Source organism: Aquila chrysaetos, chromosome 10 (genome assembly GCF_900496995.4).
Source record: "Aquila chrysaetos chrysaetos chromosome 10, bAquChr1.4, whole genome shotgun sequence".
Classification (NCBI taxonomy): domain Eukaryota; kingdom Metazoa; phylum Chordata; class Aves; order Accipitriformes; family Accipitridae; genus Aquila; species Aquila chrysaetos.
Genome location: NC_044013.1, coordinates 41,954,081 through 41,980,758, shown reverse-complemented (window position 1 = coordinate 41,980,758; position 26,678 = coordinate 41,954,081). Strand labels below are relative to the sequence as shown.

Sequence of the window (26,678 nt, the reverse complement as noted above, 5' to 3'; positions counted from 1 at the left end):
GGAGCAGGGCAGGCTCGGAGCCTGCACACATCGAGGCAAAGCCAGCGTGGCTTGGGACGGCTCTAACCCGTCGGCCGGGCTGCCACGATGCTCCTCAATCCTTTCCTTCAAAAGAAAACGAGCAGACACCAAACCCGGGATCAGCTCGGCGGGCTGGGTCTTCTGCTGCCTTGATTTTAGGAGCCCAAAGCTCGCTGGCGTCTTGGGGTGCTTCCAGCCCGGCGCATCCCACCCTCGCCATCGGCACCCCGGGGCTTCGGCCAAGCCCCGGTGCTGCCGGCAGCGCTTCGGTTGTGCTAACGGGACATTACCCAGACCCTGCAGCCCCCGACACCCTGAAGCAGCCCAGGGACCAGGGAAAGGGCGAAACACACGGGTGCCCGCCGATGCCCGCCGCGGCTGCGAGGGCGACGGCAGCGGCGCTCAACAGGTGCACCGGCTGCGCCGCTCGCCGGGAAAGAAATCTTGGCGTCCGCTTCAAAGGCACGCAGGCTCCGGGCGGGTTTGAAAAGGAGCCTGTCGGGAGCCAGCGCCTGCAATGTGGGCTTTTGTTACCAAACCCCGCGGAGAGGCAGGGAAAACAGTTGCGTGTGTGTTTGATGGCTGGGGTTTCTGCGTCTGCCGCCTTCGCAGCTCCGATCTTGCAACATTTGTGCTGGTTCGCGGGAGCCAGAAAGTGAAACAGGCACGTCTATAGCCACCTCCTGCATTTAGCAGTAAACAGATTATGCCGATAAAGGAGAAGAAAATGTGCTGGCGGGAGCGATTTCTGACTTTACGCTCGTCACTCATTACTTACACAAGGAAGGAATTTGTTTACGTAATTATTTTTAGCCTGACAGCATCTCCGAAGGCTGCAATGATTCAAGCGTTGTCTGCCGGCCTCCCCGGCCCTCTGCCACGCTCCTCGGCGAAACGAGCTCCCAGGGCAAGGACGAGGAAGGGTGCTCTGCTCCTGCCACCAGGCCAGCCCCAGCCCCGCACCAAACCCGGCAGCACTCGCAAGCCCTTGTGCAAACTCTCCGTGCCGAAAATGCCTCCACCGGCCTCAGCTACAAACCCCCCAGCTCGGGCTTTGCATCTTACCTACGGCGGGGGGACACCTCTGGAGCCACCGAGCGCCCTGCCCGGCAGCCGGGACCACCACCGGCATGCTGCACCCGACGGGACGTGTCCTGCTTCGGCAGTGAGGGTTAAACTGATGCGAAATCCAGCCCTTGGTGCTGCCCCGTGGCGGCACAAAGCGTCCGTACTTCAAGGCAGTTTTAGCAATGCCGAAGGCAAAGGTTTAATTCAAAGTGAAACGCCTAGGAAAAGAAGGCCTTTCCTTTTTATAAACAATTTATATTATTTGACTATTACCTGATCTGAATCTCTGCTCATTACTCCTAGCAATAGTAGACAACAGCTGTTAGGTTCTCTTTCTCACGTGGTGGTCTTTTTCCTGTGTGCGCAGAGTAAAGTTACATCAGATTGCTACAGAGATATGTTCAGGAGTGCTCCGGCCAAGCAGATCCCACATGTGAATGCATCCTCGTTAGTACAACTGATTTTCATTCCTTCTGCGACGCCGCTCGGACCGAGAGAGCAGGCGGGACGCTGCTCCTCCCAAGTCTGAGCTCCTCTGGCTCCTCCAGAGCCGCTCACATCAGCTGCCGAACTTTTTTTTCCTTTTTTTTTTTCTCCTTTTTGGCTGATTTGCTAGATAGAAGTTGTTTTCAAACCACTGGTAAGAAAACATTGTGCCTCACTTCAATACTTGTACTTCAGAGGAGTACAACAGCAGAGGGGGAACAGCCAAAAAACTGGGTGGTTTGTTGGGTGTTTTTTTTTCCTTTTTCAGCCATCTTCTTATGAAGCCTTGTGCACGTTCTGTGCCAGCAATAAACCCCAGCGCTGGGACCTGGAGGGGAGGAGAACGGTGCATGCTCAGCCTCAGCCACATCGTGGCCACCGCCGTTATCGGCTGCAGCACCCACAGCTGCTAACGGGGCTTGTGCCCACCCAGACACGCTCCGGACCTGATCCAGAGCACCCAGCTCCCTCCTCCAGCCAGGACAGACGGACGGACAGGGCTGTTTGCACGCTCACTGGGAAGCATTTGTCCCCAGGTGCCTCTCACCGTTTACTGCCCTTCCTTCGGCGTCTCCTCCTCCTCCCGGAGCTGCTGCCTCCGCGCTTGGAAGTCTTCATCTGAAAGGCAGAGGCAGGCAGGGGCTGTCAGGAGCTGCAGCCGCTTCCACGCCGGGATGCCGGCCACCGTGCCACGGTCCCAGCTCCAGCGAGGTGCCCCAGCGGGGAGGCAGCCCGGCCCCTGCCCCAGGGCACGGATTTCCTCGCCCAGACAGATAATTCCCAGGGACTGGGACATGGGGACTCTCTGCCAGAATAGGCTTGAGAACACTGGAAGGAGGATTTGGCCCACGGGGCCATTTCTGCCATGCCATTTCACGCCACCTGAGCCAGACCCGGGGTGGTCCAGGCTGGCACAAAACACGCTGCCAAGACCCGCTGCTGTGCACATCTGGCTGACAACAGATTTGCCAGGACTGTGCCCCGACCCCAGGCTACGCATCCTGCAGGGCTGCACAGCCCAGCTGCGAGCCCCCGAGGCTCCCCAAAAGAGGAGATCCCGTCCCCCGTCCCCAGCAAGCGCACGCTCACAGGAGAGCCGCCTGGGACCAGGGGTGAGCCCGTAGCCCTGATGGGAGCCATCTCCAGCAGCGTGATGGCGTGGGGCAGGATGGGGCCAGTCACCGCGGGACCCCAGCTAGCCACGCTGAGTGCAGCGCACGCGGCGCAGCGTGGCGCGGCGTGCCATTTCTTACCGCATGAATGTCCTTCGACATCGTCGAGAAGATTTGCCGTGGAAGCCGCCGTTCCCAGCCTGCGCCTTCCGCTAAGGAAAACCAGTTGTGGGGCCAAGATGCGGCTGTGGTACCACAATCGCCCTTCCCAGCCCACGGCCCAGCCGCGAGAGGCAGCTGGGAGGCTCCGGCCAGACCGTGGCCTTGGGGAGTCCCCAGAAGCACCCAAACAAGACCACTCCGACAGCCCCGCACCCCTCGACAGCTCCCCAACCCCTTTTAGGATACACCTGGTGCTTCAACAAGTGTTTTCTTTTTGATTTCCTCATCTTCGTCTTCTCGGAGAAGGCTCTGGCGAGTTCAAACAGCTTCTTGCGCGTGGCTGGAAGGAAGCAGCCGGGTGAGGGTCTCGCCCCAAAACCCTTCCCAAAGCTGCCATGGGCGATGGGGAAGAGAGGGCCAGGGCCAGCGGTGCGAGAGCCACCTGCACCCCAATGCCCCACAGCGATATTCTGGGTTTGCCTGGAAACACCGGGGCCACGCAAGGCTGCCAGGCTCCGAGAGCCAGCTCCCGCGACCAACAGGGACATGCTGGTCCCTGGCGGGAGGTGCTGATGTTTTTACCCTTTCACTGGGATTTTCATGACCTTCCCTATATGTGACTGACCCGCATCTCCCCAGTGTCTCAGCTGGCTGCAGCCCGAGTCAAGCTGCCCAAAGACCTCAGTCTATTTTGCAACGGGAGAAGCGGGCTGTGACTTGCTAAGAGGAAAAGATTGGAAAAGGGAGAGTTACAGCAAACCCTTGGCTTGCTTTTCTAGGATTCACACAAACCCTGCCCAGAAATTCCTCTATTCCACACCACCACCTGCATCCTCGACTCATGCCACGACCCACACATGCACTGGGGACAGACGGACAGCGCAGAGCTGGGTCACCAAGACCCAGGTCTCCATCTCCCGTCTGTCATGCCGGCGCTCAGCCCCGGCGTGCGGCACAGGAGCTCCCTGCCACTGGTGAGGGCCAGGAGGAGACCACCGCAGGGCACGGATGCAACAGCCCAGGACTGTAAAATACAGATGGAAACTCAACCCCAAAAGCCACGCTGCTGGGGCTGAGTACCGTCTCAGCACAACGTGCCACCGCAGCGCGCGATGGCCTGCGCCCTGCGCGCCGATGTGCCAGCCCAGGGCGACTCCCAGGGTGATGGGGACGCGTGTGCCCGGCTGCCAAGGGAGGCGACAAGAAAACTCCACGCACACGTGCTGGCAGGCGTACGTGCACCGGCCGATGCGCACGCAGAGGCACGCACAACGCGGCGCGGACACGCTGCGCGAGTGGGGACCACCGCAGCGCTTGGGCGAGCGCCAAGCAATGCTGCCGGCTTTTCCCCCGCCTGCCCCGCTCCCAGCTTCCCTCCAGCCCTCGCAGGCATCCCGCTGCCAACACGGAGCCTGCGAACCGACTCACATTTTCCCATGTGTTTCAATTTGTCTCTGAATAAGGCATCGTCAGACACGGCACCGCCGGCCTCGCTGGTTACAGAGGGGGCTACGTCACCTGGAAGGCAAACATCTGGTCACCGGGAGTGCGTGCGCGGCGAGGGGAGGCTCAAGACAAATCGTTTCCATGACCCAATTCCAGTGCTAGCAAAGCGCAGCCCTGCCGCGAGCAGAGCTGAGCGAGAGCAGGCAGGATGAGGGCACTGGCACGCCAGGGCTGGCTCCGGATGAGGATCCTCTGTGGATATAACCCCCGAGACCGTGGGTGCACGGATGTCGGCTGCGGCACAGCCTCGGCCCCGCGGGGATGCTCACCTTGAGCCACCTGCGAGCAGACGTGGGGCGAGCGGCGGCTCAGCCCCACCACCAGCACCGCTGCAGAGCAGGAGGCCTCCCTCTGTGCTGCTCCAGGGACAGCAGCCCCAAATTACCGCCAGCACTAATTGCGCTCCGGGTATTAGATTGTGCCCGTGCTCAGTACCCGGGATGGCAGGGCCACCAGATGAGGAGTAGAAGTTCAGGCAGCCCAGCGACTCGGTCCGGTGGACCAGAGACCCCCACAGCCACGTCCTCGTGCCCACCTGGGCCCATGGCCCTTCCCCAGGTCTGAGTGCCCTCAAAGCACCGTGCGCCCAGCCGCTGCGTCTCGCACGCTCCCGCACGGGGCCATCGACAGACACCAGCTCTAATTCTGACCCCAGGCAGCTGCTCCGTGCTGGCCGAGGTTAATCAGGATTACCCGGGAACAGTCATTATGCCTCCCAGGCACAATCCTCCATGTGGGGAGGGCAGGGAGGGCAGCAGTGTCCGTCGCCATCACCAGCCAGCTCCTCTCCTGTGCTGGGGTGGTGGCAGGGAGGGATCGGCCGGTTTCCTCGCCCTGCAGCCGCTTCGGAGGGAGCTGGGCAGAGGGCTGGGAACACCGGAGCTGTGTGGCATCCCACTGCTGAGAGGCGATGCTCACACGCATCTTGAAAGTTACCTGATATTACGGAGGAGAAACCAAAGTCGTTGCTGACAGCAACACTGGTCGACTTGGATTTTTTTGACTCATATTTCAATCGATCTGAAAAACAAAAAGCCCGGCACCCAGCTCGATCAGACCCTCGAGGCAGCGCACGCGGCTCCGCTCCCCTCTCCCCTCATGGCCCCCACAGCTGTGGAGGGACAGGCTGATGGCAAGGGAGGGAGCTCGGGCTTCACGTCAGCACGGTGACCGCAACCACTTTGGTGGGAGCCCGCAACAGCAGGTGGGAGCGCTCCTCTCACCGCAGCAGAAGAACCACCCACCCGCTGCAAGCGTGCATGCGGCGAGCACACCGGTGGTTTTCCAGCCGCGGCGGCCGGGGGCAAGCCCTGCAGTGAAAAGTGTTGCCGGCACCCTGCAAACCACCAGCGAGACCTCCGAGGGAGACGGCCCCTTGGCCGGGGGGGCTCAGAGCTGGTGGCAGAGCGAGGGAGGGGAAGGGGTGCTCTTTGCTCAGCAGCAGAAAACCGCTGACGCCCTTGAGCCCTCCCCACGGCGCTTGGGTGAGCAGCCGGCTGCTGGCTTGCCGGGAAGGAGCATGGTGACAGGGAAGGAGCAATCATGGCAAAACTGCTCTCCAGTTCAGGCTCTGCCAGCACCTGGGGAGGGCACACAGAGCCAGGGAGGGCGCAGCGGCCGGGCTGGGCTCGGAGGGCATTTCCGAGGCTCCTTGCTGTGGATTTTGCTGGGGTTTGCCAGAGACACCGCTGAGAGGTGGGCAGGGGGAGGAGAGCCTCAGGGCAGGCGGCTCAGCACCAGGAGCAGGAGCCCGGGGAGCAGCCCCCTGCCCGGTGTCAGACCACCTGCCACCAGCCTGGCCGCATCCTGCGCTGGCTCTGCTTCGGCATGAGCCACGATGCCACGGGCAGGGCAACGCTGCCAGCAGCCAGTGCCGCGGGGGGGGCCATGCAGCCGAAAAGCGGAGGCAGAGGTTTCCGAAGGCACTTCTCACCTCTCTCCAGGGCGAGGAGGAAATCCCGGTTCCTCTGGAGCTCCTTCATGAACTCTTCGTTCTGCAGGAAGAGCGCGATCCGCTCGTCCTCCAGGTACTGCTTCCACCGCCGCTCCTGCTCCAGGGAGCCCTGACCCCGCGGGGCGAGCCCCCGCGGCACGGGCTGCCGGCAGCCGTGGGAGCCCTGGGCAGGAGGCAAACATGGCAGAGGTCGGCCGGTGGTCTCGGTGCCTGCGCCGGTGCGTGCAGGAGGTTTCCTGCAGCAACCCCTCAGGCTGAGCTCGGCCTTTTGCTCCTCCGTTACACCACTGACTGCTCCTCCCCAGCGGGGAGAGGGGTCCCTCCTTCCTAAATCCAGCACCCGACATCCCGGGGCACCGTCCCCCCTGGCTGGGCTGCGCTCGGGACGGTGCTGCTGCAAAGGGGACGAAGGGGGACAGGGCACCACCACCTCTGCCCAGCAGGAATGGGGATGGGGTAGGGATGGATATCCCACGCGGGAACGGGGACGTCTTGGTCTGGGCTCAGCGTGGCACGGGGAGGAACGGGTGCCTCAGGAAGAGCTCCTTTGCAGAGTGCAGACTTGCAAAGATTTTTAACTTTAAACCGTGGGGTTGAGCCAAGACAGGACCTGGTGGGGAGGCGAGGGAGAACGGTCTCAGCCAGCGTCGCTGCTTTTATTTCCCCCTGTCTAAAAAGCAGAGGCTGCAGTTTCCCGCTGATGAACGTCCCTGCGCAAGGCACCTCATGCTCTCCCCTGGCTCCCAATGCGGTTGCACGGGGGGAGCAGCAGAGCCACACTCTACAGCCGCAACCCCATCCTTGCCTACAATATTTATCTGATTTGTAGCTGCTCTCAGAGAGCCATAAAAAGCAAAAGCACACAATTACCGGGGAAAGAAAAGAGCAGCTGCTCCTCTCCTCCCCTCGAGCCCAAATGAATTGGCACGTTCCTATTCCCAGAAAGGTAATATAGCCCGCGAAGCTCAACTTCCAGGGCAATCATTTATGAAAACGTGGCAGGCTGCCTTCGGAGCCAAAAAGGGAGGGAGGAGCCGACGCACGGGGAAGGCAGGGTGCCTGCAGGCCCCCCCAGCCCCTCGCCGTGCCAGGAGGGCACTAGTCCCATTTGCGGGCTGGCTCCTGTGTTAGCAAAGGGGCCGAGGGACGTCCCGGGGATGTGGTGTGCCTGGAGCCAAGCTGGGTGCCCAGTACGGTCTGCGCTGGGGCTGCTCGTTCCCCACGGGGTGCTGCCCGCTGCCTGCCCCACTGTGGGCAGAAAGGCACCTGCAACCCCAAGCCCCGTGGCTCCGAAACCGACATGAAGAACATGGCAACTCTGATTTCCCAGGGGCAAATCCTCTGGTTTGCACTAGATTTTCCACCCAAGATCCACTGCACCAGCCCCCGAGCACCCTGGCAGTGCCGCTCTCCCCAAGAGTGTATGCTGGTCCTGCTGCTCCTCACCAGGGTAGCAGGTAAGATATTAAAATAACTTGAAATAGTAGGTGCTTATTGCAAGTGGCATGGCTGGCACTAACTGCTGGGCTAACGGCAGGAAAAACATTGAAGCCTTGCTGGAAGATTCCCCTTTCCCACCTTGTTCACTTCAGTCTCGCCTTGAACAGCAAGAAGTGCTCCAAGACTTTCAGTTTAGTCGGCACCCAGTACCCAGATACTCTCAGAGCACTGACTCTGCAAGCTCAGGGTGGCCGAGGACCGAGTTTGATGCTCCATGCCGCACCACGGAGCCGGGGCGCAGGCTGGAAGGGGCAGCAAGCCTCACCTGTGTGCCGGCGGTCTGCTGGGGCAGGATGCGGAGGAAGTCTTCGGGGAGGTTGCCCAGGAGCGGTGGGTTCCAGTTCCTGTAGCGCCCAGGCGCTGGAGCGCTGCCGGGTCCCGGCACGTCTGTCCTGCGGGGCAAACACAGACAGCACCTTTGGCAAGGGTGAAACCCCCCGACGTCTGCTGCAGCAGCAGGGCACAGGGCCCGGCACGGCAGCCCCCTGCCCGGCTCCACCGGTGGTCCTGGGAACCAAGAAACCGCAGCACGCCTCCCAAACCCATGGTGTTAGCGTTAGCTCTGGAGAGCGAAAGGCTTTCCTAGCCAGTCTGAAATCTCTGGGAGCTGCTTTTCAAGCCTTGCCCCGCAACCGCGCAGGCTGGATTTCCCTTCTCCTCCTCATTTTGCTCGGAGTCCCAGAAAACAGACCTGCGGGAGCCCTAGCACGGCAGGATCGTGCTTACGAAGCTGATGAACGTCTCTCACCAGATGTCACACCCAGCCTGCGCAGCCGGCAGCGCCTTCGTCCGAGGGGGCTGGCACGGAGGCGGCCAGGGCACCGGCGCTTGCTCTCCTGCAAGCCCCAAGGCTATGGCCAAGGCACTGCAGCCGGGGGAGAGCCCACAGCCCATGGGGCCGGACACCCCCAGGGGCTCAGCGACCCAGCAGCAGCAAATCGAACAGACCCGAGGTCTCCAGCGCCGAGAGCCATGACGCGTGGGGCCCCAGACGCCCAGCACCTGGTGTTTTCGAGCGGAGGCGAGCGCTCCCCACCCCCGGTAGCTGATTTTTGCCATTCCACACGCTGCCAGCGTGGCTTTCCGGGCCCCTCAGCTGTTCGCTTTTTAGGGCCTTGCAGGGATTTTTTAGCCAGCTGCGAGCTTCATTCATCTCCCTTGGCTTCGTCTCGCCTGACCCTAACGAACTGATGCCAGATGCCCCTTGCCAGGGCCGGCTAACACGCAGCAAGACCCCCCCCCCCAGGCGCCGGCACAGGGTGCTTTGCCGGCCACCGCGAGCAGAAGGCGCGGTGCAGCCGCGACGCGGGGCTGGGGGCTCACCTGGGCGGCGGGGTGGGCGGCGCACGGGGGTAGCGGCTGCCAAACTCCTGGCTCTCGTAGGCGGGAGGGGAGTAGACGGGAGGGGGCTCCTCATCCGAGCTGTCCGGCTCCAGGGTCCGCTCCAAGATCTGTGGGGTGAGAGGACGAGGTGAGGGCGAGCCGGAGAAACACTCCCCGCTTGCGCATGGCAGCAAAACGGGGACAGGACAGGCTGAACACTGCACAGAGGACGGGGGCAAACTCCCGGCACCAGTCCCCTGCACCGGGGGGGGGCTTTTGGTGGGGTTTGGAGGTGCTGCTCTCGAGGCACCGCATTTCAGGTGGGCGGATGAGCCCATCCCTGGGTGCACGCAGCCCTCGGGGACCCTTTGACAGCGGCAAAAGGGTCTCTGTTGGGTTTTGGGGTGGGAGGGAGGGAGAAGAGCGCTTTGGCTCGAGCCTCAAGCACCGTCCAAGACAAACCAGCCAGGCTGCACGCTCCAGATCAGCCAAATCGGGCACTCGAATCTCTGTCCGCCCGCAGCAGCCAAGTAGCACCATGCCCAGGCAGAAATGAGGCGGGATGAGACCGAGCTGCCCGCTCGTGATGAGCCAGCCGTGGCAGCCAGGAGTCCAGGCAGGGGACCCCCACCCATGGCCACGTGCCGGGGACCACCGTCGGGGGTTACCTCGGGGGGGATGCTGTCCTCCGAATCCGAGCTGTCGTCGCAGCCGCTGCTGTCCAGGTTCATCTGCAGGAGCTGGTCAATGGTGGCGTCCACGGCGCCGTTGTTGGCCCTCAAGACGCACTCGATGATGTCGTAGTCCATGTTGGGGAACATGGTCTTGAAGTCCTCCATGGCCTGGTTGAACTCCAGCCGGCGGACCTGCCTGGCGGGGCGGCTGTTGTTGAGCTCCTGGGCGGAGGAGCCGCCGCGCGAGCCGCCATTGCTGCTGCTCCGACGGAAGAGGCTCGTCATGGCGGGGCGGCTGGCGCGGGGGCACGGCGGCTGCGGTCCCGGCTGCGGCGTTGGCGGGCGCCCACCGCCCCTCCGTCACGGGGCGCTGCCCCGGCGGCTGGTGGGGAGCATGGGCGGGCGGCGGGGGTCCTGCTCCCCGCGGCCGGCGGCACCGCGCGTCAGCCCCCGGCACGCTGCAGCATCCTCCCACCTGCGGAGGGGAGAGGGGAGAAAGTCACCTGCGGGACAGAGCACCCGGAGACGCGGCAAGATCCCCCGGCTCAACGGCCGACGTTCGATTCGATTCGAGCCGTCTAACCGCGTCCTCGTGGGACCGTGCCGTCCCCGCGGCGCGGCTGGCATGCCGGAGCTTGGATGCGCCGTGCCAGGTGCTGTACAAACAAAACGCAAGGTAAGAAAAATGGCATTACTTCCACTGCCGAGGGCTCCCCAGATTTAACACTTCCAGGTCTGACATGTATTTATAAACACAGTAAAATCTCTCTTTAAATAAAAACGGAGTCGGCTCAGAGAGTTTCAGAGCGGGGGGCTAAAATACTCTGCAGTACGGCAAAGCGACCCTTGGGAAAAGCCACCAAATCCAAGATTAACATTCACTTTAAAACCGTAAACAGATTATACAGCTACCACTTCTCATTTGGAAATGCAGGGCCAAATTCAGTTCTGGATTAACTCCACTGTTGAAACAGAATTACCCCAGGAACACTTTTGATCCATAATATCATTTTCAAAGGCTTTTTCCTAAGCAGCAAGCAGAGAGTTCAAGATAACTGTCCCTAAAATGGTATTTAATTCAGAAGAACGTGCCAAGCACATTTCTTAGCGAAACAGGGTATAATCAGATTCAAAGCCATTAAGCGGAGCAGTCGCCTCTGAAGGTCACCCGGGCTCTCTCCTGCCCGTAGTGAGGCTGTGCACGACAGCCACGTCCCCAGTGCTCACCCAGCCTCGGCCGCTGCGCCGGCTCACAGCCCCGAGCTGCTCCAAGGGGCTTCCAGAGGCTGTTCAGAGCAAAACCCACTTGCAAAACGTGGGAAACTTGGCACGAACTCTGGGAGAAAGTTTATTTTGGCAATGCCGGTTAACCCTCAGGTTTTTGTCCCCAGGGACAGCCCTGCTCTGGCTCAGCACCCAGAGGAATCGCTGACGCATCCAGAGGATGGAGGGGATGATTCCCGCTCCGTGGGCACGCTCTGCTCTCCCTCCCTGGCTTTTTTGTCATCCTGGATGCATTTGCATTCAGATGCACCGACCCTGCCGCCGAGCCCCGCGAGCGAGCCTGAACGGCAGCGCTGTGCAAACGCCAGCACCGACCAGACCCTGCGCCTCGGCCCAGGGCAGTGGTCCCGGGGCTGAGTACGGTGCCACGGGTCCCTCCAGCCGGTGCCACCTTCCCCGTGGCATTCGCTCGCCCCGCAGGACAGGACCCGTGGAAAAGCAGCAGGAGGTTCACTGCCGGGCACAGGGGGCCGTTTCCAAACAGCACCGGGAGCCCCCAGTTCGCTCCACGCTCACTAACAAAAAGCATTTAACAGATCACTCAGCCAAGAACCGTCTCCATCCCTGCAGTTGCTCTCTGTCCCCAGGATCAGCTCCTGCTCGCCAGGAGCCAGGCACGGAACAGCGTTGTGCGAGTGGAGCAGGAACAATTCCGACAGCCCTGCCCGCCTCTATTCACTGAGGACAAATAAATCTGCTGGAGTCAATTAGTAAAATACTGCTGCTCGGTTCCTCCTCTGCTATCATGACTCATGCACAGCAAAAAGCTGGCATTGTTCACACCTCTGGTATTATACTTTAATTGCAATATTGCATGGCTGGTTTAGTCACATATTAAACTGAGTTATAACACATTCACAGGGTACACACGCTCCTTAAAAGATCTGGCTACTCCAAGAGGATGGGGAAAGAGCCTGGACATCAAGGGGAAAACAGCTTATATGGGATACACTGCAAACACACGCATGATCCGAATATGAAGATGAGAGCTTCTGCAGAGAACCATTAGCTCAGCAATGCCATGCTAGCCCATAAACCTCAAATAGTAAATTCAGCCCCCAAAATCAGAATATGTGGTTGGAAATCCCCAGATCTATTTAAAAATCCTAAGATCTCTAAAGTAACAAGAAGCACCTGTGGTTGGGGATCTTTGTCTCCCAGGGTCTGACCTTTGAGTGTATATTTAAGGTCTTCTCTGTAACCGCGAAGGCTGGGAAATCCCATTTACCAGAGCCAAAGCCCCCAGCCCACCACACACGCCAGGCACTGGCAATCCCCCTGCAATCCCTGGGCCGTGCCGGGGAGGGACCGGCTCCTCCTGATGCAAACGCCTCTGTTCTGGGGAAGGTGTTAGTCAACGCGACACCAGAGTCTGGGACAACTCATTGAAATCGCAGCCCACGCTGGATAGCGTGACTGAGCGCAGCGACGCGCCGAGTAACTGAAAGCTTCTGGTCAGAAGATGAACTAAATTAGGGATGGGGACAAGATACTTATACGCCAGAAAGGCTCTGCTGCACATCTGGCTTCAAACAACCCTGAGGGATCGCGCTGCTGAGACCTTCCCAGCCCCTGAGATACGCCCGGAGGCTGCGGGGCTTGCAGGAGGCTGCCGCGAAGGGTGCGAAGGGTGCGTTCGGCAAAACCGAGGTGCAGCCGGTGCCCCCGGCGCGGACCGGGGCTGCTCTGCACGCACAGCGCTGCGGGCAGAGCTGAAACACTGCAAATGCGGGCTTTTAAACCCATTTTTAAAAGTCCTGCTGCTAATCCAGAGAAATGCAAACCACTACAGCGGCATGAGTTAAAATCCAGAGAAAAGCAAGTCGTGACATCAGCACGAGTTAATTTAAAATGTAAGTTGTAGTTAAATAGTTAAAATAGTTGTATTTGCAGGATCCTCCCCAATTCCTGCTTGTCTGCATCAGCATCTTCAGGTGAGCCGTGGGGAGGGCAGCGGGAGCCCCAGCCACCAGTGCCGGGAAGGGGCTCGGCATGTCTCTGGCCCTTATTTTTGTGATGTCAGTGAGGGGCTGGGAAGACGCCAGGAAAAGCAAAATCCTTTGGATTTCCCAAAAAGGAAAGAAGAAAGCTGGTGTCCGACTGCCAGCCCAGGCGCGAGCACAGGCACGCTCAGGGCAGTTTGGTGCGGACTGGGCTTCTCTCCGCCTTGGCCCCCCGTTCACAAAATTAGGCTGCGATGACTCATTTAGCCGTTGCCCGACCAACTTTCTTCCTGCCTTAAAATAGTTCTTGCTCCGCTATCACACAGAAAAGACCCTGAATGCTGTTATTCATTCATCCAAACCCGGACGCAGGCATAATCCTTTGCCCTTCTGCTGCGCCCGTCACAGGAGGAGCTTAAAGGCTTCGCCAGCTCTGGGTGCGCGCGTCCCCGTCCCGCGGGTCGCAGCGAGGCGACAGCAGGGACCCCGACGGGGCCGGCGCTGCCCTCGTGCCCCCCACCAGCACGGGGTAAAACCTCCCGTCCCGGCAGGGTCGGCAGCCGCGGGGCACGGGCAGCGCCCGGTCCTGGCTCGCGCTGGGGACACGGCGGCAGCTCCCGGCTGAGCCGCCTCCGCAGCCGGTGGCCGCGGTTGTCCCGGCGCTGACCCGCGCCACGGAGAAAGTGCCAGGTGACGTCCCAGTGCCACACCGGGGGCCAGGCGCAAAGCCACCGCCGGCCCTTCTGCCGTGCCGCTGTAACATCAAACCCGCGGGAAACGTTGCCGTATTGCCACGTCCGCGCCGGCTTTTATCAGCTGCCACGGTGCCACGTCCGCACCGGCTCCGCGCTCCAGGATGGGGGCTAGCACAGAAAATGCCCACGCAGGTTTTGCCGTCGTCACCTAGCCAGGACAGCGCGGGATGCTCTCCCGCACACGTCCACGGCTGCTTTCTCACTGCACGCTGTGCTCAGGCACCAGCACGCCTTCGGGTTCAGCTCCTGCCGTTAGCTCACCACTTAAAAACATAAAATAAGACCGAACAAAAGCTGACCTTTGGGGAGGAGGCTCACCCCTGCAAGCCCATGGGTGCACCCTGCCTCTTCTCCTGCCGGAGCCACTAACGACTCGCACAATTCAGATCCATCCTTGCCTGAGCCAGAGCCAAGAACAAGACCTCGGCAGCCGCGGAAGAACCCTTAATTACGCTCGTCGGGAAGCAGAAAAGGCACGCACAGCCTGGGGGAGCACGTCCTGCTGTGCCAGCCAGCATCCCGCCTCTCCAAAGCTGGTTTCAACCCAGCCCTGGGAGCGGGTCTCGATACCTCGCAGAAATGGACTTTTCACATCGAGGGATGGCCCGAGAGGCTGCGGGCGCTTCGGGTCAGCTCCAGCCAGGAGCAAGCGCGATGCGAGTCGCGGAGGAGGCTGCCTGCAGTTCGACCGTCAGCCATCCGGGAACGGCGCAGAGGAGCAGGTGGATAATCCCAGGGTTTGGTCGAACTCATGATGTCATGCTGGAAACAACAGTTGCTCAGCTCTGTGAGGAACGCAGCCCGAACGGAGGAGCGAACAGCTGTAAAAGCACTGGGACTGATCACTCGCAGCCCTCGCAGCTCAGGGAAGAGCCTTGGCACCAAGTGCAAACACAAATATTCCCTTCCCCAGTGTCTGCTGCAGCTCAGACAACAGATGGGATTGCTCAAACATCGCTAAACCAGCCCAGCCCTTTTTCCCCTGCTATTGCCACGCTGCATTTGTAGATCATCCCTGCAAACACGCCAGAGCTGCGACGTCCAGTTTGCAGCCAGGATGGGGGTGACACCAGTAAGTGCTTGTTCCCCCCAGCCCAGTGCTCTGCCGAGGGCACCCATCGCTCGGTAGCGGCTGCAAGCCCAGGCCTGCAATGACTCGGCTGGGGGATGCGGAGCAGAAGCGCAGAAGGCACTTCCATGCACGGGATTATCCAGAGACAAGGGCTGCCAGCACCCCAGCTGCTGGAGGGAAGACTGTTGGAGGAAGTCTCAAAGCTAGGGACGTTAAACCAAAAATAACGGCTTCGGCCAGAGCAGATTTGCCGAGCTCTGCCTGCGGCCAGGCCCCTGCAAAGGGATTGCTCCATACAGGAACGAGAAGTCCAGGAACACGACTGCTCGGTGGCTGCAGGTGTGACTATAATAGGGTTGAAATTGGGATGAAAAGTAAATGATCGGGAAGAAAAATTACAGTAATGTCTACCAGCAAACTGAAAGGCAGAGCACATGCCGAGGACGTGCAGGATGGGGCCTTATCAGTCTCTCCAAAATCCCCTCCGTCATCTTTCCGTCTGCCTCAGAGGATGCATATGCACACCTCCCCCACCCGCAGCCTGGGAAAACTGCTTGCGAGCAAATCCTTTTTCGTGGAAACAAATAAGCACCTGACGATCCCCTTTAATACTTGTTCTACCATGTATTAGAGTGGCTGGGTTTAAGCCCTTTTCAAAATGAAAAGCAATCAGGGAGGAGAGCAGAAGTAAGCCCTGTGTGAGAACCTGTGCAGCACTTACCTCTCTCCAAAATGAAATTCCCCTCCCAGCTCCGAGAGTAGCGCTCAAAGCCGGAGGAGCAGCCGAGAGGGGACCAGGGAGAGCCATGGAGCGATTCTGGTCCCGACGTCCGGCATCGTCAGCGTTACCGCTCAAGCGCTCTCACCTGACGGTTTTATTGGGGAGCCCGCGGCCAGACCTGCACTCTGAAATGCACGATAACCACGTTCGAGAGAAAAAGCGGCGGCTACCGCTGCCTCGGGGCACCCGTTGCTCGCCCAGCCGCGGCCGGCCATGCCATCCTCCCGGAGAGATTTATGAGGGCCCTTTGTGAGCCGAGCAGATGTCGGCCCTCCGCAGCACCCAGCCGGCTCGTAAACCAACAACACCCAGCTAAAACTTGGGAGGCCGCTCTCAGCCAGGACGGGAAAGCCGGGCAGGGCTTCACCGGTAACCCCTCGTCCCACTGGAGCGGCACCCGAAGCACCCACCAGCGCCGGGATGCAGCAGGATCCTACAAGGGGGATGCCCAGCGCCGGGGGTCCCGGCGCTGCCGGCCACACCGGGATGCCCCCATCCCACTCCGCCAACTGCCCCTCGGCGTTGTGCCGCGCCAATCCCCGGCTTTCACACGTTTGCCGTGCCGGAATTACAGCCCCACCCCGCCCCAAACTAAGCCTATATTAATGAGGTAGCACTAGATCTTAATCAAAAAGTCGCCTGCCTTGCGAGGCTGCCTTGTACTGGTTTCATTGAAGGTAATTTGATCTTGGTAGGGCGACATTCCTAAAATAGTTGAGGGAATTCAAACATGAAATAAGGTTTCCAGGAAGGGATTAAAAAAAAATAGGTCAAGCAAGTGTGAGCGATTAAAGTAACCCAGCATCCCTTCGTATGGTTTAACTGCATCTCTCTTCAAATCTACCTTGTATCAACGTGTAATAAATTAGAATCAAGAGGTTGCCTAAAGCAGAGAGGCCGATAGAAGATTATTCCAAAAGGTGGCTGAACATCGGCGACCTTTCCTCCTCTGGCTTTCACCGCTGACATCAAAACACACATGCCCCAGCTGAAAAATCAGCTTAGAGCTTGTTTGAAATGGCTACAAGGAGCGAGCGCTGCCCGGTGCAAAGGCGCAGGCGACAGCAGCGTGGTCCGGCTGCCAGCGCTGCCTCTGTCCCACGGGAAAGCTCTGCGCCCGTCGCCGAACTCCATGCCTCAGTTTACCCATCCATTTCGAGCCTCGCAGGAGAGAAGCCCAGGCACCCCCGTGCCCGCTCACATTCCTCCGGCACCAGCCGCTGCCGTCATGCAAAGCCCTCGCACCATATGTCACACGAACCCATCTTTAACTGCTTATCCCTTCTCCTCCCTTTGTGCTCCCGGCTCGGCACAAAAGCGCCATGAAGCAGCAGGGAGTGAAAGAAAATAAAAATTCCTGCAGAGACAAAGGTGTGTGGCTCTCCCCGGGGCCGGACACAAGTCAGGGTGCACGGATGAGCCACGTCCAGGCAATTTTGGGGTTAGATTTGGTCAGTGAGCACCTAACGGGGAGCGAGGGAAAGCAAACCCAGGCTGGGGGCAGGGCCAGCCCCGCTCCCCAGCTAATTAGCGCGGCTGATTCACAAATGCTAATTTGCCATTTTAGGTCAAGGGTCAAAGAAATTAAAGGACGGGAGGGGAGAAAACAGAAAAAGAGCCTGAGCAGAGGCAGCCTCTTCCCCTCCAGCTCTTTGCGTAGCAAGGACATACTGGGAATGGACTGGAATGGACTGGGATTAGACTGGGCTTACCCTGCCCCAGCCCGGCGGCGCAAAGCACCTCTGCAGGATCCAGCCCTGGGCATCCCGCGAAGCCAGGCAGCCCGGCAGGGACGGGCAGTGCGGAGCAGGGCCAACGCAAGAGGTGGCACGGGCAAAGGCAGCACCGAGGTGCCGTCCAGCCACCAGCATCTCTAGCTGCTGCTCTCCTGCCGTCAGGGTTTAAGGGCCATCGGTTAACGTGCGAAGGAAAAAAAAACCCAACATATTGATTTGCCCGAGGCTTCGTGGAGAAACAAGACCTCACGAGTTTCTATGGAAACAAAATTAGTCGAGTAAAACTCTCACTGACTGCGCGGTGAATTATTTACCAGGACAGGCCCCTGGCCATTAGGGTCTGGTAAAAAGATTTAAAGGTGATCGCTGCGCAGGCTGCTGGCAACCCCTTCCCTCGGGGCACTAAACCACAGCCGAGGAGGAGGAAAGCCCCTGGGTTTCCACAGCATTTGCACAGTGAAACCCACCGGGGACGCTGGGTTTCGCCCGCGCAGGAAGGTCCTGCACGTCCGTCACCATGTCCGGAGCTTCAGGTGCCCCCGGGGAGAGGACGAGGGTGGCACGGGGGGACGACAGGGAGGTGCAGCAATGGGGAGATCGTGATGAGCAGACAGGAATAAGCTGGCATGAAAGAGGAGAACTGCAGGCGTCTGAAGCCGTCGCCTTCCTGTAGTTTTGCTTTTTTACGACAACTTGACCGTACCGACGAGCAGGCGTGCGAGCGCAGGGGCTCTGCCGGGCTGCTCATCAGCCGGCTCCTGTCCTGCCCTTCGGGAAGGCGAGCGGGTGCAGACATCCCGGCAGAGCTTCTCCAGGGAAGCTGAGGGAGCCCCGGGGCCATCCTGCAGGTTATTTTGGGTGCAAAGGTAAAGCAGGACACGTCTGCCCTCCCAAGCAGGACCCTTCGCTTCTCCCTCCTCTCCAGCCCCTTGCGACGTGGCACAGTAGCGATGCGTGGCATAAAGGCAGAGAAAAGGCTCCTGCCCGATACCTGCCTGCCACGCACCGGCCACGCCGCACGGTCGCCCATCCCTCGGCATCCAGGACGAGCCTGCGCTGCACCAAAGGCAGGAGTCGGCAGGAGCCGGTCGCAGCCCCGCTCGGCCCCCTGTGCCTCTCAGCATCGCTCTTACAAGTGGGGATCGCTGCGAGCCAAGACCGAGGGGAAGAAAGGGACTAATTAAGTTGCAAATGGAGGAGCTCTTTTTTTTTTTTTTATGAGTCACTAAGCCATATGGCTGATGCAAGCTATCCCGCGAAAGTGCCGAGCCGACAATTTGGGCGCTGCCGTATCCCCGTTGTCCTGGGACACGGCGTCACACTGTAATTGCGACGGTCTTTTGTCCTCCCTCGCGCCGGGTGACATTGCTCAGCAGAGGAGAACCTGCTTGAAACGCTATACCTCGCCAGGGACAGATATTTAATTAACGCCAATACGTCAGGGCCCTCCTGCCAGCCTCAAGAACAGGATCCTCCATCCCTGGCACAACGGGGCTCACGGGGGAGAGAAAAGCCCTCGAAAGCCAAAATACTGAGTTTGCTCCGTTTCTTCTGCTCCATCACAGCACATCACAGTTTTATACAGAAATTATACGGGATGCTAACCTGGATTTGAAGCCAGGCCAATGCTCAGATAAGCTCTGTCTCCTTTCAAGCTCAGCAGCAGAGTCTGTTCCCGCACCAGCACAGCCCTGTTTCTCGGCGGCAAGGGAAACCCAACTCTGCTCGCTGCCCCCTTCACCCACCGGCCACTTGCTGCGCCCAGCCACCAAACTAGGTCACGTTCTTCTTCAAAATCCCATCTCGCTTCTGTTTCCTTATTTTTAAGTTTGCTTAATTAATCCAAATACAACCCCATCGCCGTCCCATCCCAGTTGCTTTGCACTAGCCTGACCATGGCAATTCCCAGCCAGGGAGGTTAAAAGCCACAAAGATTTTATAAGCAACAGTTTAGGCTTCAGGAGCCCAGGAATCCTCCCCAAAGGCCGTTCCCCATCCCCAGTGCTGCCTTATGGCCCCGGCACATGCTTCCACGCAACCCATCCCCACCGGCCGGAGCTCTGGCCACCGTTCCCCGCCGCCCACGCTCAGCCCGGCTCCACGGGTGGCACGAGGGGGAGCACCGGCAGGGTCCTGCCGGCGAGATGTGCCCAGGCTCGTGGTCCCCCCGTTCCCCCCCATCCCCTCGCAGATGGCACCTGGAGGTGAAGGCAAGGCTGTGCCCGATGGAGGAGGGTGCCGGTGCAGCCCGCGGTACCTCCCCGTGCTCCCCGGAGCTCCCCGGCTGCTGCAAAGGTTGCACTCGTGTGTGTCCAACCGCTGCCTGAAAGTGTGGTGGCAAAGAAAAAAAACCCACTGCTATAACTGACTCCGTAACCGAGGCAAATATTAAAATCAGCTTTGAGCCTGAATGTCACTGTAACCCACCTAGCAGCGTGCCATGCTCCATTTTCTGGAGACAATCTGCCTATTTTCCCCCTGTTCAAGCCCTGCTTTCCTACGCCAAGGACAGCAGCAAGGCTCCACCGCCGGTGTGCTTGCGTGCCCGGCTGCGTGCGCCTTCCCTGGGGAAGCAAGAGAGGGCAGGGATCGACAAGCTGTCAGGCAGAAGGAAGAAATACCACTTCCAGGAGTCAGAGCTCATTTCCCAGCAATAAAAGCAGACTGGGGCTGAGGGAAAGCACCACTAATGGGGAGGCACATCCCGCACCACTTCAGCCGCCGATAGGAAAGGACCTAGGGACTGCAGCTTGGAAAAATAAAAGCTATCAACAAATGCTTGGTTTTAAGCAGTATAGCCCTAGATTGGGCTCAGATTGGCGCATAAAGGATCTGCTCTTCCCCACACGGATTATTGCTGTGGACGATGCCCTCCACGTGCCAACCTCATCTCCCCGGCTCCTAACTAGAGCTCCTCCAGGAGATAGGAAAAGAAAACATTATTGCTTCCTCCCAGGGAGGGGAATTGCTCAGATCAGCATCCTCCCTTAACTTCCCCCCCTCCCTTCCATCCTCTTTAGCCCCATTATCCCCACTCTACCCACACACACTCCTCTGGGGACCCAAGGAAGGGCCAGAGTATCCATTGCTCATAAATGCCACCTAGAAACGAAGACCTGAAGCGTTTGTGCTTCCTGGAGTTATTTGTGGGTGGATTTTATCTCCTGTTCTGTCTATTCTTGGGGCGCTTTGGCAAGGAGGGTCCGTACCGGCAAGCCACCAGCCCGCCTTCCCTCTGCCGGGCTCACATACCGCAGCTGTAGAGGATGCGAGAAAGACAGTTATCTCCCCACAACAAATCCCAGAAAATACAGGCAGAACCGCCAGCGATGGGGACATGCCAGAGCCCAGCCACACACAACCGTGGCAGGAGGGGACAGTTCCTGCAAGGCAGTTAGTTTGGGTTTTAAGACACTTGTTTGTTTGTTTGTCGCTGGGCAACCGAGAGGATGGAAAAAAATATCAATGTCATATTGTCACCTATGAGTCACCACTCGGCACGGGCTAAGATGCCCCGTTCCTCCCGCTTCCGAGCACGGGGCGGCCAGGGAAGAGCCCGAGGCACCCCAAAAGCAGCTCACCCCAGCTCTTGCTGCCTGCCCAGTCCTGCCCCGATGCCCTCCCCATCCCTGCAGCTGGGGACACCAGTGGCCTCGGGGACATTAGTGGCCCAGGGACAACTTTCCTGGCCCTGGAAGGCGTCAGAGGAATTTGCATTTATATTTGCATTTCCTAATTGCGCCTGCGGGTTTCCTGGGGCAGCGCCTGGCTTTGGTTTCCATGGCAGGTTTTGTGTGGACCCCGAGAACCGAGGGAGGCACAAAGGGGCCACAATGGACCTGCCACTCACTTGCATCAAAGGCGGCCGGCGGGGCGGGACGGGACGGGGGCACCACGGCCGGGGGCACCGCAGCCTGGCCCCCCCCCCCAGCGCTGCCAACACCGGGGCGGATGTGGGGACCCCCCCCGGGCAGGGGAAGAGGCCGGCCGGCGGCCGACACTCGCGGGACACTGGTGGTTTTGGCACTGCCAGAGCAGCGGTGGGGACACGACACCAGCGGGGCTGCTCCACGGAGGAGTGGTGCAAGAACCAGACCCAGCTGTCCCCCCCGTTCCCGTTTCCCGTTATTTTCGGATGGCTTTTCATCCACCTGGGGTGGGTTTCTTTCCTACTTCCCTACTCCATTTACAGACTGTCTCGCCGGCGAGGCTCCCTGCCCCGGCTCGCCTCGCACACCGCCGTACCCGCTCGGCTCCTGCACTGACCCCAGGGAACCGGCAGACCAGCCAAAAACGGGACCAAGGCCTGGGAAAACCTGGTCCCCGAACCATTGCTGCAAGCCCGGAGCTGCCGAGCAGAGGCGAGGCTCCAGCCAACGTCCCTCCACACCCCGGCCACAGCGATGCTGCCACCCTGGCCATGCCACGAGAGAGGGACCCATTACCGCCTCGCACGCCTGCGAGGTGCTCCGTGTTATTACTTCATTTTTCTGATTTTATAGTATACAATTATCATCATCATCGTTAACTCATGCCACCCAAAAGCTTCCCAGCTCTGACCACGAGTACCCCGCGATGCTGGCTGGAGAACGCACCCAGAGGGTTACGGCAGCAGCCCCCTCCCCACGCATCCCACCGCAGGATTTTACCCTCACGGCACAGACACTGGACACGAATGACCCTCCGGTTCCTCTCCCGGCCGTTCCCCCTCCGAATGCCACTGCCCGCAGCACGCAGCATCCCCATTATCTTCGCCCCCACACAGGGTGTTTGTGCAGGCAGATAAGTACCGAGCGCTCGCTATCGCGCTGGGGAGCCCTGCTCGCTCCCCGCGCGCTCTTATCAGCCCGGGGCGGAGGGGGACCACAGCGCCCACGCCACCGCAACGGCAAAGCCCGCTCAGCCATGCCACGGATCCGGTCAGGGGAAAAGGTTAGGTGTCGGTGTGCAGGTTAGACGCTGTTTTGTTAGGGATTTTTTAATTTGAAAGCTCTTTTTTAATAAATTGCTGAAAAAGTAAAAACTTTCCTGGGAACTTTGCGGCTGGGAAGAGGACGGGCGCCTTTCACCCGTCTTTGAAGGAAAGACTTTTGGCAATCAGAGGCTCTGGTACCAGGAAGGGTGTGCGGGCACCCGGGGATCGGCGCGTAAGGCTCTGCTGGCATCAGGCACATCCTCACCGCGACAGAGACAGGCACTGCCGGGGTGGTCAGACGTCATGGCAGGGAAGGCCACAGGAGCGGGGTGCGCAATGACGAGAAAGGCACGGCGAGCTGACGACGGGCTGGGTCTCCTCTGCCACGACGACCACCAAAAGTTCTCCTCTAGCCCCACCGCCGGCACCGGCCGATCTCCCCTCCCAGAGGTGCACAGCTGCCCTGGGGTCTTGCTGCCCCAACGCCGGGCTCCAGCCGGGCGCTTCCACAGGAAAACCTTCGTGAAAATCACAAAAAGCTTTGCAGGGGAGCAGATGCCGCTTCAGCCTGTGTTGCTAGAGACGAACGAGGAGGAGGAGGAGGCGAGGAGAGCCACAGCTTCCCCAGCTGCAGGGCAGCCCCGCCAGCAAAGCCCCAGTCGCAGCCTCAGAGGTCAGCCCGGGATGGTGGCTTTCCAGGATGTCCTTACCGTCCCCCATGTTTGCTGTCAGTGGTAGCAGCAGGAGGAGGCGTGAGGAGGAGGTGCGACTCCGCTGCTTTTTAAAAAGATAATAAAAAGGAGCCTTTCCAACCTGCCTGACAAGACAGACAGTGCATGAGAGCGCTGCTTTGAACGGTGACTTCCACAGGCGAGGCAGCTCTCAAACCCTTCTCCATCGCCGTTTGCCCGCAACCCATCGGTGGCAATTTCAGCGCTGGCCGGGAACTCCGGGTGAGGAGCAGCCTGGCGGGACGGTGCCCTCCATCCTTACGGGGAGATGCGTCTGGGCACCTTCCCGGAGATCCACAAAGAACCCGGAGCCCAGGAGGTGACCGCCAACTCCTCGGCACGCCAGGGCCCGGCCACGGTTCCTACGCCAAGCTGTGACCCACCCCGGCAAAGATGTCAAGGGGGGGGTTAAAGCGCATCGTTCCACAAACCAGGCGCAGAGGAAGGGGATGACGTCCCGCAGCGGGGAAGCCACCAAAACCCAAACCCTGCCCGCCGCACCCCACGCTCCGGAGGGATTACGCTCGGGGAACGGCGATGCTCCGGGGGCTGAGGGGGGACGGGGGCTGCTGCCGGCAACCCCGCCGCCGCCGCCGCCATCCCGCTCCCGGGACAGAGACGCTTCACCCCGTGCCCCCACCCACGCCTCCCTAAGGGCTGTCCCCACGCGGGACGCTCCCCGCGGGACCCTCCCGGTGCCCGGCGGCCGAAGGGATCCACCGGGACGTCGAAGAACCGGGAGAAACGGCGGCGCCAGGCCCACGAGCCGCGGCCCCGACCTCCCGGTCTCCCGGCCCGGCTCCGGGGGGGGGGGGGGGGGGGCGGCCAGGCAGCCGCAACAGGCTCGGCCCCGCATCGGGCACCGGGCCCGGCCGCCGGGCGTCCCCGGGCCGCTCCTCCCCGGCGGCCCCGGTGGAGGAAGCCGAACCGGCGGCGGCGGCGGCACCGGCACCTCCCGCCCCGCCGGGGTTCGGGGGCGGCCGCCGGCCCCGGCTCGGCCGGGGCGCAGCTCCGGGGCCGCTCCCCGCCGGGCCGCGGAGCTCCGGGCCGCGGCCCGCGCAGGCCGAGAGGCGCCGCCCGGCCCGGCCCGGCCCGGCCCGGCCCGGCGCACAAAGAGCCCCGTCCCGCCTCCCCCCCCCCCCCTCGCTTACCGGCGGTCGGCGCCGCGCTGCGGGGGCGGCAGGCAGGCACCAGTCAAGCCGGACCATGGAAAGGAGCCGGGACGGGAGACGTACGTGGCGGCGGGCGAACGGGCGGGGGCGGGGGCGGCCGCCGTGCCCGGCAGCTGGGGGCGGCGCGGCGGGGCCGGGGCCGGGGCCGGGGCCGGGGCCCGACCGGGGCGGCCGCTGGGAGCGGGGCCTAGCGGCGGCCGGGCTGAAAGGCAACGGGGTCGGGGGGCTCTCGGGTGCCCCCCCCCCCCCCCGCCGGGACCTGGGTGACACACACACACACGGTGCGGACGTGTCCCACCCGGGCCGGGGCATCTCTCCGCCTTTGGGGAAGCGTTTCGGCCCGGCTGGAGGTGTCGAGGGGACTGGCGTGGCCCGGTTCCCTCTGTCCCCACGGAGGCCTGACCCGCCGCCGCCCTGGGTCTGGCCGGCTCTGGGGGTGATTCAGCCCCTGACTGGGGCCTGGGGGGGCTCAGGATCCCCCACGACCCCCCCCCCAGGCTTCCCCAAACCCCCCCCACCTCCCCGGCTGTGGCTGTGGGGTCGGGCACCTCTGGCCAGCATGCCGAGGAGAGCTGCTTTCTGGGGCTGGTTTTTGGTCTCCTCCGCACCTTTTGAGCATCCCCGGCTCCTGGATTTCGGCCCACCAGCCCCGTGCACGCCTGGGGTAAGGAAGAGGACACGGCACTCCTGCCCCAAGGGCTGAACATGAGAGACGGATTATAACAAAGCATCACTTCGACCACAGATAGAAAGCAGCCGTCTCCGGTATCCAGCGCTACAGCGTCTGACAGCTTGCAGCCATACCACGTAACAGGACGGGAAGTGATCTCCTCTTACAAATTACAGGAGCCAATTTACACAGGGCAAACACTTCCCGTTTTGCAGAGACCAGAGCGAGACCGCAAACGGCAGCAGGTCAGGGCCTCCGCTTCCCTCGTAGCAATCCAAACCCTTCCGGACACGATGCGGGAGGAACGCCGCACCTCCGGGCACCTGCAGCCGGCCTCCCGCAGCACCCTGCCGCGGCCAGCAAGACCGGCTCGGAAGCACGTCTGTGGGTGCCGGACCCCGAGCGCGCGTTTGGGATGGTCCAAAATTCTCGCAGGACGGCCCTCCGTGCAGAGGTTTTTTCCCACTCAATCGTTTCATCCGTGTCTGGCAGCTAAGCGATCCTTAGCCTGGGTAAAAATCTGTAAGGCTTTGACAAGGAACACAGACATCAGTAAGAGTGAAAACATTAGAGGCAAACCTTCGGCTTTCAGCGCGTACAAGTACACGTGCCACAACATTTGCTTTCCCAAAGTTAAACGCAGATCAGCATCTCTTCTGTGACACAGCGCCTTGCAGTGAGCTTTGTTGACTGCAATCTCTTTTCCTAGTCCCGGCTTGTTTCGGGGGAAACAGGCGATTTTACGAAATTTCTCTACTGTCCTTTGATATGGGTCTTAGCTGCTAATGACGCTAGGAAGTAAAAAGAAATGGGAATAGAAATACACAGCTATGAAGAATTAAAATATCGAATTTAATTCAGCCAGTTCCAGCTAAATTGGCAGTTCCCTGAAAAACAAACCTTGCACAGAAAACACAGAACACAAATGTTTTCATCTTAACAGCTGGCGAGAACAACTAAGTGAAAAGGCGAACGGAGTACTTCTGCCTTCTCTGAAAAACAAAAGGTGCCATACGTTCTGAAAATGCCCCTTCTTTTTTTACTAAATGGGTTGATTTTGGAGGTAGCTATTGGAAAGGCTTTGCAAGGAAGGCAGAGGTCTGTACTCTGATACAAGCAGTAATTTCAGATGCCCACACTGAAATGTTTTACAAATGTCTCATTTTCAAAAAGCATTTATGCTTCCTTAAAGAAAAACCCAGACTTTTAAAAAAATGATTCAAATTAGCCCAGGAACCCGAAGAACCAAAAAAATCTATTATCATTTTTAAAAAATCGTAAGCCCGCCTTTCCCGGTGGTCTTTACTTGGGCTTCAGGGAGATGCAATGTACGACGAAATGATGCGACGTTAACGCTCTCGCCAGCCCATGATGAGGGAGCTAGCTGGACAGCCTGGCTCAGTTTCTCTTAGCACTGAAATACTTTTTCCAAACCAATACCAAAAAAGGTTTGTTTCTAGGTCAAGACCTCAGTACTAAATTTTAACCAGGGGCTGACAGTCAAATCTGAACACAGCTGTAAAATGGATTCGCAACAGAAGCTCAGGCATTCTTTTTCTAATTAGAAAACAGTCATTGAGCCTTGTGCGTTTAAAGGTGAAAGCTATTTTTGACATAAAAATTAGCACGTAGTTCCTCTGTCATCCTTCAGTTGCTGCTCTGGAAGCTGTGAGCGAATGATCCAAAGATAAGAAGTATAAACATGCTGAATTAAACAAATAGGTAGAAGGGGATCAAGTTTTAAGTTTTATTCTGCCTGACAATTAGGAGATGAAGAGATTTATTTTTACACTTGCTATTTATCCTGAAAAGC

The 26,678-nt window shown here is 59.8% G+C and overlaps 1 protein-coding gene across 4 annotated transcripts; it reads right to left on the bottom strand.

Moving 5' to 3' along the window:
* Positions 1-1,263: 1,263 nt before the first annotated feature.
* CUEDC1 (CUE domain containing 1) lies at positions 1,264-24,286 on the bottom strand. Of its 4 annotated transcripts, XM_041126457.1 has the most exons (12): positions 22,027-23,385; positions 15,582-15,766; positions 9,801-10,281; positions 9,133-9,260; positions 8,075-8,201; positions 6,289-6,472; positions 5,292-5,375; positions 4,278-4,367; positions 3,096-3,189; positions 2,829-2,887; positions 2,123-2,193; positions 1,264-1,903 (listed from the first exon to the last, which is right to left on the bottom strand). In XM_041126457.1, the coding sequence occupies exons 3-11, from the start codon at positions 10,089-10,091 to the stop codon at positions 2,126-2,128; spliced, it is 1,125 nt and encodes a 374-aa protein (XP_040982391.1). In that variant the 5' UTR covers positions 10,092-10,281; positions 15,582-15,766; positions 22,027-23,385; the 3' UTR covers positions 1,264-1,903; positions 2,123-2,125. The 4 variants fall into 4 exon arrangements, with proteins under 4 accessions (XP_040982391.1, XP_029883961.1, XP_029883963.1 ...); XM_030028101.1 differs by lacking the exons at positions 15,582-15,766; positions 22,027-23,385 and adding an exon at positions 24,175-24,286; XM_030028103.2 differs by lacking the exon at positions 15,582-15,766.
* Between the last annotated feature and the right edge of the window lie 2,392 nt (positions 24,287-26,678).